Source organism: Bombina bombina, chromosome 7, assembly GCF_027579735.1.
Source record: "Bombina bombina isolate aBomBom1 chromosome 7, aBomBom1.pri, whole genome shotgun sequence".
Lineage (NCBI taxonomy): Eukaryota > Metazoa > Chordata > Amphibia > Anura > Bombinatoridae > Bombina > Bombina bombina.
The window spans coordinates 220,654,220-220,668,195 of NC_069505.1; the positions used below are offsets into that span (position 1 = coordinate 220,654,220).

General features: G+C 38.8%; 1 protein-coding gene across 5 annotated transcripts in view; it reads right to left on the reverse strand.

The window, feature by feature from the left end:
• The window catches only part of RRAS2 (RAS related 2), a 213,995-nt gene that overhangs the window by 56,956 nt on the left and 143,063 nt on the right, over window positions 1-13,976 (reverse strand). For all 5 annotated transcript variants that reach the window (XR_008403211.1, XR_008403210.1, XR_008403212.1 and 2 more), the window contains exon 2: window positions 7,328-7,415. Coding sequence is in view for 2 of the 5 variants with exons in the window: in XM_053720616.1 (XP_053576591.1) it covers window positions 7,328-7,415 (88 nt within the window). In the remaining 3 variants the exon portion in view is untranslated. The remainder of the gene's footprint in view (window positions 1-7,327; window positions 7,416-13,976) is intronic.

Below are 13,976 nucleotides of genomic sequence, written 5' to 3' on the forward strand. Positions count from 1 at the left end.
CTGTCCTTGACAGAGATAGTGGTACGCTTTGCTAAAGTAGAAACTGCTCCCTCCACCTTAGGGACCGTCTGCCATAAGTCCCGTGTGGTGGCGTCTATTGGAAACATTTTTCTAAAAATAGGAGGGGGGGAAAACAGCACACCGGGTCTGTCCCATTCCTTAGTAATAATTTCTGTAAACCTTTTAGGTATTGGAAAAAAGTCAGTACACACCGGCACCGCGTAGTATTTATCCAGTCTATACAATTTCTCTGGCACTGCAATTGTGTCACAGTCATTCAGAGCAGCTAAAACCTCTCCAAGCAACACCCGGAGGTTCTCAAGCTTAAATTTAAAAGTAGACATATCTGAATCAGGTTTCCCCGAGTCAGAGACGTCACCCACAGACTGAAGCTCTTCCTCAGCTTCTGCATATTGTGACGCAGTAACAGACATGGGCCTTAAAACATCTGCGCGCTCTGTATTACGTCTAACCCCAGAGCTATCGCGCTTTCCTCTGAATTCAGGCAGTCTGGCTAATACCGCTGACAGGGTATTATCCATGATTGCCGCCATGTCCTGCAAAGTAATCGCTATGGGCGTCTTTGATGTACTTGGCGCCATTTTAAAGTACACGGATGATGGGAGGGACAAGGCAGGAACTTAAACGGAAGGAACCACTGCCTGTAGAACCTTTCTCCCAAAAACAGCCTCCGAAGAAGCAAAAATGTCAAATTTGTAAAATTTTGAAAAGGTGTGAAGCGAAGACCAAGTCGCAGCCTTGCAAATCTGTTCAACAGAGGCCTCATTTTTAAAGGCCCAGGTGGAAGCCACAGCTCTAGTAGAATGAGCTGTAATCCTTTCAGGGGGCTGCTGTTCAGCAGTCTCATAGGCTAAGCATATTATGCTCCGAAGCCAAAAGGAGAGAGAGGTTGCCAAAGCTTTTTGACCTCTCCTCTGTCCAGAGTAAACGACAAACAGGGCAGATGTTTGACGAAAATCTTTAGTAGCCTGTAAGTAAAACTTCAAGGCACGGACTACGTCCAGATTATGCAAAAGACGTTCCTTCTTTGAAGAAGGATTAGGACACAATGATGGAACAACAATCTCTTGATTGATATTCCTGTTAGAAACCACCTTAGGTAAAAACCCAGGTTTGGTACGCAGAACTACCTTGTCTGAATGAAAAATCAGATAAGGAGAATCACAATGTAAGGCAGATAACTCAGAGACTCTTCGAGCCGAGGAAATAGCCATCAAAAACAGAAGTTTCCAAGATAAAAGTTTAATATCAATGGAGTTTTAAACACAGGCTTAATCCTAACCAAAGCCTGACAAAATGCCTGGACGTCTGGAACTTCTGCCAGACGCTTGTGCAAAAGAATAGACAGAGCAGAGATCTGTCCTTTAAAAGAACTAGCTGATAAGCCTTTGTCCAAACCCTCTTGGAGAAAGGACAATATCCTAGGAATCCTAACCTTACTCCATGAGTAACTCTTGGATTCACACCAATAAAGATATTTATGCCATATCTTATGGTAGATTTTCCTGGTGACAGGCTTCCGAGCCTGTATTAAGGTATCAATGACTGACTCGGAGAAGCCACGCCTTGATAGAATCAAGCGTTCAATCTCCAAGCAGTCAGTCTCAGAGAAATTAGATTTGGATGATTGAAAGGACCTTGTATTAGAAGGTCCTGCCTCAGAGGCAGAGTCCATGGTGGAAGAGATGACATGTCCACTAGGTCTGCATACCAGGTCCTGCGTGGCCACGCAGGCGCTATCAGAATCACTGATGCTCTCTCCTGTTTGATTTTGGCAATCAGTCGAGGGAGCAGAGGAAATGGTGGAAACACATAGGCCAGGTTGAAGAACCAAGGAGCTGCTAGAGCATCTATCAGCATTGCTCCCGGGTCCCTGGACCTGGATCCGTAACAAGGAAGCTTGGCGTTCTGGCGAGACGCCATGAGATCCAGTTCTGGTTTGCCCCAACGATGGACCAGTTGAGCAAACACCTCCGGATGGAGTTCCCACTCCCCCGGATGAAAAGTCTGACGACTTAGAAAATCCGCCTCCGAGTTCTCTACGCCTGGGATGTGGATCGCTGACAGGTGGCAAGAGTGAGGCTCTGCCCAGCGAATTATCTTTGAGACTTCTAACATCGCTAGGGAACTCCTGGTTCCCCCTTGATGGTTGATGTAAGCCACAGTCGTGATGTTGTCTGACTGAAATCTGATGAACCTCAGTGTTGCTAACTGAGGCCAAGCTAGAAGAGCATTGAATATTGCTCTTAACTCCAGAATATTTATTGGGAGGAGTTTCTCCTCCTGAGTCCACGATCCCTGAGCCTTCAGGGAGTTCCAGACTACGCCCCAACCTAGAAGGCTGGCATCTGTTGTTACAATCGTCCAATCTGGCCTGCGAAAGGTCATACCCTTGGACAGATGGACCCGAGAAAGCCACCAGAGAAGAGAATCTCTGGTCTCTTGATCCAGATTTAGTAGAGGGGACAAATCTGAGTAATCCCCGTTCGAATAGTTTCCATTTTGAATGATGGAACTCTGAGGAATTTGTTTAAGATTTTTAGATCCAAGATTGGTCTGAAGGTTCCCTCTTTCTTGGGAACCACAAACAGATTTGAATAAAATCCCTGTACTTGTTCCGTCCGCGGAACTGGATGGATCACTCCCATTACTAGGAGGTCTTGCACACAGCTTAGGAATGCCTCTTTCTTTATCTGGTTTGCTGATAACCTTGAAAGATGAAATCTCCCTTGTGGAGGAGAAGCTTTGAAGTCCAGAAGATATCCCTGAGATATGATCTCCAACGCCCAGGGATCCTGAACATCTCTTGCCCATGCCTGGGCGAAGAGAGAAAGTCTGCCCCCCACTAGATCCGTTTCCGGATAGGGGGCCGTTCCTTCATGCTGTCTTGGGGGCAGCAGCAGGCTTTCTGGCCTGCTTGCCCTTGTTCCAGGACTGGTTAGGTTTCCAGGCCTGTCTGGAATGAGCAACAGTTCCCTCTTGTTTTGAAGCGGAGGAAGTTGATGCTGCTCCTGCCTTGAAATTTCGAAAGGCACGAAAATTAGACTGTTTGGCCTTTGATTTGGCCCTGTCCTGAGGAAGGGTATGACCCTTGCCTCCAGTAATGTCAGCAATAATTTCCTTCAAGCCAGGCCCGAATAAGGTCTGCCCCTTGAAAGGAATGTTGAGTAATTTAGACTTTGAAGTCACGTCAGCTGACCAGGATTTAAGCCATAGCGCCCTACGCGCCTGGAAGGCGAATCCGGAATTCTTAGCCGTTAGTTTAGTCAAATGAACAATGGCATCAGAAACAAATGAGTTAGCTAGCTTAAGCGTTCTATGCTTGTCAATAATTTAATTCAATGGAGCTGTCTGGATGGCCTCTTCCAGAGACTCAAACCAGAATGCCGCCGCAGCAGTGACAGGCGCAATGCATGCAAGGGGCTGTAAAATAAAACCTTGTTGAATAAACATTTTCTTAAGGTAACCCTCCAATTTTTTATCCATTGGATCTGAAAAAGCACAACTGTCCTCAACCGGGATAGTGGTACGCTTTGCTAAAGTAGAAACTGCTCCCTCCACCTTAGGGACCGTCTGCCATAAGTCCCGTGTAGTGGCGTCTATTGGAAACATTTTTCTAAATATAGGAGGTGGGGAAAAGGGCACACCGGGTCTATCCCACTCCTTGCTAATAATTTCTGTAAGCCTTTTAGGTATAGGAAAAACGTCAGTACACACCGGCACCGCATAGTATCTATCCAGCCTACACAATTTCTCTGGAATTGCAACTGTGTTACAGTCATTCAGAGCAGCTAATACCTCCCCAAGCAATACACGGAGGTTCTCAAGCTTAAATTTAAAATTAGAAATTTCTGAATCAGGTTTCCCCGAGTCAGAGATGTCACCCACAGACTGAAGCTCTCCGTCCTCATGTTCTGCATACTGTGACGCAGTATCAGACATGGCTCTAACAGCATTTGCGCGCTCTGTATCTCTCCTAACCCCAGAGCTATCGCGCTTGCCTCTTAATTCAGGCAATCTAGATAATACCTCTGACAGGGTATTATTCATGATTGCAGCCATGTCCTGCAAGGTAATCGCTATGGGCGTCCCTGATGTAATTGGCGCCATATTAGCGTGCGTCCCCTGAGCGGGAGGCGAAGGGTCTGACACGTGGGGAGAGTTAGTCGGCATAACTTCCCCCTCGACAGAACCCTCTGGTGATAATTCTTTTATAGATAAAGACTGATCTTTACTGTTTAAGGTGAAATCAATACATTTAGTACACATTCTCCTATGGGGCTCCACCATGGCTTTCAAACATAATGAACAAGTAGGTTCCTCTGTGTCAGACATGTTTAAACAGACTAGCAATGAGACTAGCAAGCTTGGAAAACACTTTAAAACAAGTTTACAAGCAATATAAAAAACGTTACTGCGCCTTTAAGAAACACAAATTTTCCCAAATTTTGAAATAACAGTGAAAAAATGCAGTTACACTAACGAAATTTTTACAGTGTATGTAATAAGTTAGCAGAGCATTGCACCCACTTGCAAATGGATGATTAACCCCTTAATACCAAAAACGGAATAACAAATGACAAAAACGTTTTTTAAACAGTCACAACAACTGCCACAGCTCTACTGTGGCTTTTTACCTCCCTCAATACGACTTTTGAAGCCTTTTGAGCCCTTCAAAGAAGTCCTGAATCATGCAGGAAGAAGCTGGATGTCTGTGTCTGTAATTTTTGCTGTGCAAAAAAAAGCCAAAATAGGCCCCTCCCACTCATATTACAACAGTGGGAAGCCTCAGGGAACTGTTTCTAGGCAAAATTCAAGCCAGCCATGTAGAAAAAACTAGGCCCCAATAAGTTTTATCACCAAACATATGTAAAAAACGATTAAACATGCCAGCAAACGTTTTAAAATACACTTTTATAAGAGTATGTATCTCTATTAATAAGCCTGATACCAGTCGCTATCACTGCATTTAAGGCTTTACTTACATTACTTCGGTATCAGCAGCATTTTCTAGCAAATTCCATCCCTAGAAAAATATTTTAACTGCACATACCTTATTACAGGAAAACCTGCACGCTATTCCCCCTCTGAAGTTACCTCACTCCTCAGAATATGTGAGAACAGCAAAGGATCTTAGTTACTTCTGCTAAGATCATAGAAAACGCAGGCAGATTCTTCTTCTAAATACTGCCTGAGATAAACAGTACACTCCGGTACCATTTAAAAATAACAAACTTTTGATTGAAGAAATAAACTAAGTATAAAACACCACAGTCCTCTTACGACCTCCATCTTAGTTGAGAGTTGCAAGAGAATGACTGGATATGACAGTGAGGGGAGGAGCTATATAGCAGCTCTTCTGTGGGTGATCCTCTTGCAACTTCCTGTTGGGAAGGAGAATATCCCACAAGTAATGGATGATCTGTGGACTGGATACACTTAACAAGAGAAAAAGACATTAAAATGATAAAAAAAAATATGTTTGGACTTAGATGAATCAGATAATGCCAATGAATACATTTTATGATTTTTGTTCTACAGCTAGAAAGCTACATGTTTTTGTGAAATGTGATTTTACAATAATTTCTAAATTCTGTGAATAAATAGCTAGTTTTATGCCAAAATAAAATAATATATATATATATATATATTTATTTTCATAGGTAAATAAAAAAGGCCTATATTTCTGTTTAAATGGAGTGATAACAAAATTGCTTAAAATTCTCCAATACTTTGGGCAAGTTTTTCTCTGAAATTCTCGGTACTGAAGGGGTTATTCAGTCAGTATCTAATAATTGCAAGATAGTGCTAAAGAGTTTCTAAAGTAATAAATTCCCACAAGCTATGAGAACCTACACTGTAGTGTCCCATAATGTAGCCGCTGGGCCACAGAAGGTAGTGAAACCATTTACTTACTTACTGCCACCTTACTGTACCCTGCACCACCTGACAAAAGGCTGCAGTCAGTAGCAGGGCCCATGCGAGGCAGCACAGTGCCAGGGATCTAGATGAGAAGCAGCACACTGTAGACCAGGGAATTAGCAGACAAATATGCATTTCATCTGGAAATCTGTGACATGTCCACACAGAGATTTCTTAATGCCTGGCTGCATCCTTTGATCCCTTCTGTCTACGAGGGACTCTGAGGCGGAAAATGGGTCTCAGATCGGTAGGAGAACCAAATCAAATGGTGTAACTATCACAGCACTTCAGTTCACCTCACTCCTATGGAGGCAGATAAAAACTGAGTGCGGAGATGAGGCTCAAAGCTCAGGAGTGTGGGGTTGGTTTGCCTCACCCGGCTGGTGGCCAGTGAATCAATAGCCCATAGGTGATGATTTCATGGACTCACCATACTTTGAAGGAAATAAATAACACCTATTTGTAAACCAATTCCTGGACTGAAATTTGTATGGATAATGATCTATTCTGGAATTTTGCTTAAATGAACATGAAACCCCAATTTTTCTTTCATGATTCAGATAGTGTACACAATTTTAAACAACTTTACAGTTTACTTATAGTCATTCTCTTGGTATTCTTTGTTAAAGGAGCAGCAATGCACTACTGGGAGCTAGCTGAAAGCCAATGATATATGTGCAGCCACCAATAGAGGCTTCTGATCATACCTAGGTATACTTTTTAACAAAGGATACAAAGAGAAAGAAACAAGTTAGATGATAGAAATAAATTGGAAAGTTATTTAAAACTACATGATCTATCTGAATCATGAAGGAAAAATATTTGACTTTCATGTCCCTTTTAAGCTGTGTACTTAGAAAACATTAACCTATATGGTGTCATATCTGATCAGTGGAGTAAGTTTAAATAAGTTTGTAACTATCTGTCTCTAAACTGTTGAATACCTACGTATTTACCAGTGTTGAGAGTCAGAGAGGTCAGGGCTTTTGTTAAAATGAGAAACACCACAGTGCCTTTTACCGAGTATGGCTCAGCCAGTGTTTAGAGGCTACACTTCTATCCCAATTCTAATTGGTTAACCAGCCTTGTCCTGCTCAGAAGTGTAGCGGCTCTGAGTGGGACTTTAGCTACGTGCTTCATTTCTTTTTAGCATTATACTATCCCTTAAAATAATGTACACAACATGGAAATTTTTTAGCTATATTTGCTTCAGATTGGGAGCACTCAATGCTGCCAAATTAAAACTTTCAGTCCCAGAGAGGCAGTGTTTTCTAGCAAGAAAATTATTAAGAATGTTGTCCTTTTTATTAGTAAGTGCTATAAGTAGACAGTGTTTGCTGAATGAATATACTAAATAAACAGAAATACACAGAAAAATACTTACTATCCAACTTTGCAACTCTGTTGTCTATTACACACTGCTTGGTATAGGAATCTTCAATTGTAGGGTCATATTCAGTTATAAAATAGGACTGCAAAAGAATTTAGAAAATGTAGGTGTTAATTAAAATAAATAAAATCTCAATTGCATATTTTAATAAGAATCACTAATGTGTCACAACTAGAAGCAAATATTACATATACACTAGTTTGATTTTAGGAACATGGTTTTTAAAGGGATAGAAATGTCAAAATTAAAATGTGCATAAATGCTTTTCAATTTGAAATAGAAGCATTTTTCCACTAAACTTCTATTAGCAAAAATGCTTCCAGTAAAAGTTATGAGTGTTTTTCTGCGGCATACGCACATATCCTGTGAGAGTCTGTGCACCAGTATTCAAGCTCAGAGAGCTGAAGATTGTGTGTATGTTTTTTGTGAAGACATAATTTGTGTCATACAAGCTACCGCTGACTCTCTGAGAAGGTTAGTGTTTGAATACTAGTGCACGGCCCTCACAGCATATGTGCATATGCCACTGAAAAAAACTAGTAACTTTTACTAGAAGCATTTTTGCTAATGGAAGTATATTGCAACACTGCTTCTATTTCACAATGAAATGCTCCCTTGCACATTTCAGTTTTGACCTTTCTATCCCTTTAAATGGGATGTTAAAGTCAAATTTAAAGGGACAGTCTAGGCCAAAATAAACTTTCATGATTCAGATAGAGCATGCAATTTTAAACAATTTTCCAATTTACTTTTATCACCAAGTTTGCTTCGTTCTCTTGGTATTCTTAGTTGAAAGCTTAATCTAGGAGGTTCATATGCTAATTTCTTAGACCTTGAAGGCCACCTCTTTTTAGATTGCATTTTAACAGTTTTTCACCACTAGAGGGTGTTAGTTCACGTATTTCATATAGATAACACTGTGCTCTTGCACGTGAAGTTATCTGGGAGCAGGCAGTGATTGGCTAAACTGCAAGTCTGTCAAAAGAACTGAAATAAAGGGGCAGTTTGCAGAGGCTTAGATACAAGATAATCACAGAGGTTAAAAGTATATTAATATAACTGTGTTGGTTATGCAAAACTGGGGAATATGTAATAAAGGGATTATCTATCATTTAAAACAATAACAATTCTGGTGTAGACTGTCCCTTTAAATTCTTCATAAAATGTATATGTATATATATATATATATATATATATATATATATATATATATATATATATATAATAACAACAACTATAAAATAAATACAGCAATGATATTATTCATGTACCCATAATCACTTATTTTTCACCACTAGAGGGTGTTAGTTCACGTATTTCATATAGATAACACTGTGCTCTTGCACGTGAAGTTATCTGGGAGCAGGCAGTGATTGGCTAAACTGCAAGTCTGTCAAAAGAACTGAAATAAAGGGGCAGTTTGCAGAGGCTTAGATACAAGATAATCACAGAGGTTAAAAGTATATTAATATAACTGTGTTGGTTATGCAAAACTGGGGAATATGTAATAAAGGGATTATCTATCATTTAAAACAATAACAATTCTGGTGTAGACTGTCCCTTTAAATTCTTCATAAAATGTATATGTATATATATATATATATATATATATATATATATATATATATATAATAACAACAACTATAAAATAAATACAGCAATGATATTATTCATGTACCCATAATCACTTATATTCATTAAGGATTAAATAGGTTCACAACTGGTCTATTTTTAAATGTACCAAAATCTCACAATTACTCAAGGTTCTGAAACCTTAGACCAGTTAATTTATTTTTATGCGATAATAAGATAGGGAGTCCAGGTTGGTTTTGGTTCAAGGCTACACAATTTGTTCCAAGACAAGGACAGCAATTACAATAAAAGGGGATTTATTATCATTTTGGTATATATTTCTGTAACAGGAAAATAACCCCATCTCACACTGTAGAATATGTATTGTTTATAACAAAATTATTAGAGATTTTTTAATGATTATTATAGTAAGGAGGTTACAAAAAACAATCACAAAAGCATATGTCAGAAAAAACGGACTAACATTTCTGATACTGGATACAATAATGAAGATACGATAGCGAGAAGGTAGAAAGGATGACCAGCTCATAGGGCAAAGGACCTGCAGGAAGACTTAGCTGGCACAGAAGAAGTGGCGCATAAAGAAAGCCTTACCTGTGATCTCATTACAAAACTCAATGAATGAGCTATGCAACACAACACATAGATAAGCAGGAGGAGGTATTTTGGGATCAAGTGTATGGTTTGATGAAATTAAAATTACAGTTTTTGGATGCAATCACTAAATGTAAGTTTGGGAAAGAAAAACTTTTGAAGATTGATTTTGAGGTCTGTTTTGGAACATTGTCTTGTTGGAATATTCCTCCTCTGTTCAACTTCAGTTTTTTCACTGACTGGGGCTGTCAGGATTTGCTAATCTATTCTTTTCTCTATCTTTACAATATTTATTGTTCCACTGGCATCCACATAACCCCAAAGCATAATAGATCAACCCCAAACTTAAAAGGATATGAAACCCAGAATTTTTCATTTATTATTCAGATAGAGCATGCAATTTTAAACTACTTCCTAATTTACTTCTCTTGTTATCTTTTGTTGAAAAGCAATGGCATATGCTTAGGAGTCGGACTCCATCAGCTTACGTTGGTTTGGCAATATATGTGCCTTGATAGTTGATATGATTGGCCGAATTTGTAACATCTATTTATATTAGATCATCTGTAATGTACATTCTCAGCTTTAGGTAAATGACCATTTAGCCTTTTCAGTCTAAGAATCCCTTCTAGAGTCTAGACAGTTTATTTAACATAACAACATAACGATCATATACACATATAATTGGTAGGTACGATTGAGAATATTCTTTATTTTTTCAATATACACACATTCTCGTAGATTGGTATAGCAGATAATACTGTATGTTATTGTTCAACTACATTTACACACACTTCTATATCACATTATCATGTAGAACATAAAACTTTTTTCATGCGCTTGACGATAGAGAGCTTTTCATTGGTTCATGCCACCACACCCTTCTGTATTTGAGAGACAATCATTGGTCCGCTAACACAGACTTCTCAATAACATTGGCCTTATAGATCACACCTTCTGATACAGATACCGCTAGATGCATTGTGCAAGGTTATGTACATCGTATTTCAAAAAGGTTATAATACTACTATTTAACTATTAGTTCGAGGGTTGTATCTTTTTCATATGTCAGCTCAATAATATTGGTTAGTAGTTTTGTTGCGATTGCTCATTTGAGGTACCCATTTAGATTATGACATTTATGTTCACAATGTAATGGTTTAATTCTGGGGCGCAATTAGCGATTGAGATACGAAGAAAATAATATTTCTGTATTTAAGTGTACCAAGAAATTATTCACTCATTGTTGTGAATCACCATTGAATGTATTTTAGAAAGACAATTAGCAATCACCTGTATTAGAAGGAGGTCCCTGGATTTTGATTGGTTAGAGGTAGGTTTATAGGAGACTCTTGTTTGCTTCCAGTATTAACAGCCTGAGGAAACGGCGTGGTTAATGCTGAGAAACGCGTAGCGTATAATACTGTCTTGTTTTTATGATTGTATTACAGTTTATTGTATCCCCCTTTTATATTACCATATAAAGTTTTTTACTTTTTTAACATCATCTTGAGTCTCCTTTTTCATACGGCCACTAACGGTTAACAACAAAGAACACACTGGGACTGTTTACATCTGCCTCTGTGATCGATATGTGCACTGGGTCACTATAATAACCTAGTAGGTGTCACTTGCACTATTGTGTGCGCTTCCAATTGTGAGTACTCTGACATCTGGGATTTGGATACAGGGTGTCTTTACTTTATTGCTCTGCACTAGGAGTCGCCCTTCTTATTTCCACTCTTTAGACCTTTGAATCTTGCATTGATTCCAGGAGGAGCTGCCCATTCCTGTGCACAGTTAGCTGGGACACTGCTAAGTTCCTAGACCATCTCCCTAGGCATTATCTTTGTCTTCTCATATTGTGAGTATTTCATCAGCACTTGCATTTCTATCACGCAACCTATTGGCTAAACTAGGAGGCGCCCTTTCTTTCTCTTTTTATCTAATAATAAATAGCACTGATAACAGAGTCCAAGCCCAGGTGTTCCTGGGAGCTCAGTTACCAACTACCGTACCCCCAATGGCAGCCTGTAGATGGACTTGTATATACAAGAAAATATGATTTGTGAAACAGAAAATGTGATCTTTAAAGTGGTGGCACTTAAAGCTACGTAGTTTCCCTGAAGTACACAGAGCTAAATTACTTTTGATTTGCTCATAGGGTTCAGCAATACATAAAATCAATCTGCTTGCTAATTCCTGTCAGAAATAGAACATTATTTATTGCATTCTGATAAATTTTACACATTTGCAAAACATTTCACTAAAGCTGCTATATTTGACGATTTTTTTAAATTTAAAGTGAAGGTCAATTTTAAAGAATTATTGCCCAGTTTTTAATAATCCTATTAAAAACAAGGGGACTTTAATTCATCAAAATTTATATTTTAAGCGTTTTCTTCAAAAACTTACCTTTTAATCCTGGGAGCCACTGCAGCACTTCCTCCTCCCGTCGCAAGTCCTCTTCGCGGGTCCAAAATGATGAACCCGGCTACATCCAATCACGGCATTCCCTGAGGCCATGATCCCTCGGGGGGGAATGCCATGATTGTAGAAAGCCGGATTCGTCATTTCTGATGTAAGCAGAGGCTTTCGAATCAATGGAGCAGCTTTCAGGATTAAAAGGTAAATTTTTGAAGAAAACACTTGAAATGTTAATTTTGATGAATTAAAGTGCCCTTGTTTTTAATAGGATTATTAAAAACCGGGCACTAATTTGTCAAAATTGACCTTCACTTTAAATATTTTATTTTCCCCTTAGATGGGCATAAAAAAACCTTAAAAAAAAAATAATTGTTCAAGGCACATCAATTAAATGTCCAACAACAAACCTTGAGTAGAAAGCTAATGCAGTATAGGAGACTAGTATCAATATTCTCTAGCAGTGGATAACAATGCTCTGACCATTAGGTTGTGCTGTTACACATGTATAAAACTGCCCATAAGTGACATAATAAAGAAACTTATAGTCCACTCCTCAGTACCAGGGAAGGTATTTGCAATCCAGTAAATATATGAGCATATTAAAAATTAAAACAAATAAATAAATCTAGCACTGTTATTCCAGCATGTCCTTTCTTACCCTGTCAAGTGGCAGTATATATATATATATATATATATATATATTTAGTGTACTTTTAACCCTTATCTGTAAAGTATACCAAGTAAGCGTGTTTTTAGTGAAGTGGCAGCAATATATGAAAAAAACAAACCGTTTAACAGGAGAGCATGCTGAAATGTTATGCTTTCTGCACTATGTTTTTCTACTTGACTGGGAGAATTGAAGAAATTGTGTAGTGTCCAGCTTTGCAGTAGCGACTTAAATTTAATTTTATATCAGTGTGCAGTTTAAAGGTATTTATGCCATTTTTCTATGTTTTGGGAAGCCATTTAATAAGATAATTTCAAGCAGTTTATTTTTCCGAGTTGTTTACTTTTAATGTTTAAAATTTTAATAAGCATGCTCAGTTTATACCAGATTTGTGTAGAAATAGTGTTCATTTTTCAAAACTTTAAATGTACAGAATATCGGCCCCCGTTATCGGCCTGAAAGGCAGCCAATAATCAGTATCGGCCCTGAAAAAACGATATTGGTCTATCCCTAATTACAAGTAAATCGCAATGTGAACTATTGCGTTCATGAGATCGTGCTTTCATAGACTCCTAAGGTAGCAGCGAAGGCGGGGGTTAGTAGCGCAGTAATGGGCAGCATTTTAATATATATATATATATATATATATATATATATATATATATATATATATATATATATATATATAGGTATATACACATATTAACAACTTTATATATATATGGTTAATTTTGACTGCATCAGCCAATAGGATTCTATCAGCCAATCGGAATCTAAGGGACGCCATCTTGGATGACATCACTTAAAGGAACCTTCATTCAGCAAGAAGCCGTCGATTGATGAGGATGCTCCGTGCCGGATGTCTTGAAGATGGAGCCGCTCCGCGTCGGAAGGATGAAGATAGAAGATGCCGTCTGGGTGAAGACTTCTGCCCGTCTGGAGGACCACTTCTGCCCGTCTGGAGGACCACTTCTGCCGGCTTCGTTGAGGACATCTTGCCGCTTGGATGAAGACTTCTCCCGGTAAGTGAATCTTCGGGGGTTAGTGTTAGGATTTTTTAAGGGTGTATTGGGTTGGTTTTATTTTTAGGTTAGGGCTTTGGGGCACAATAGAGCTAAATGTCCTTTTAAGGGCAATGCCCATCCAAATGCCCTTTTCAGGGCAATGGGGAGCTTAGATTTTTTTAGTTAGGGTTTTATTTGGGGTATTGGTTGTGTGGGTGGTGGGTTAATACTGTTGGGGGGGTTGTTTGTATTTTTTTTTTTACAGGTAAAATAGCTAATTTCTTTTGGGCAATGTCCCGCAAAAGGCCCTTTAAAGGGCTATTGAGAGTTTAGTTTAGGCTAGGGTTTTTTTTTATTT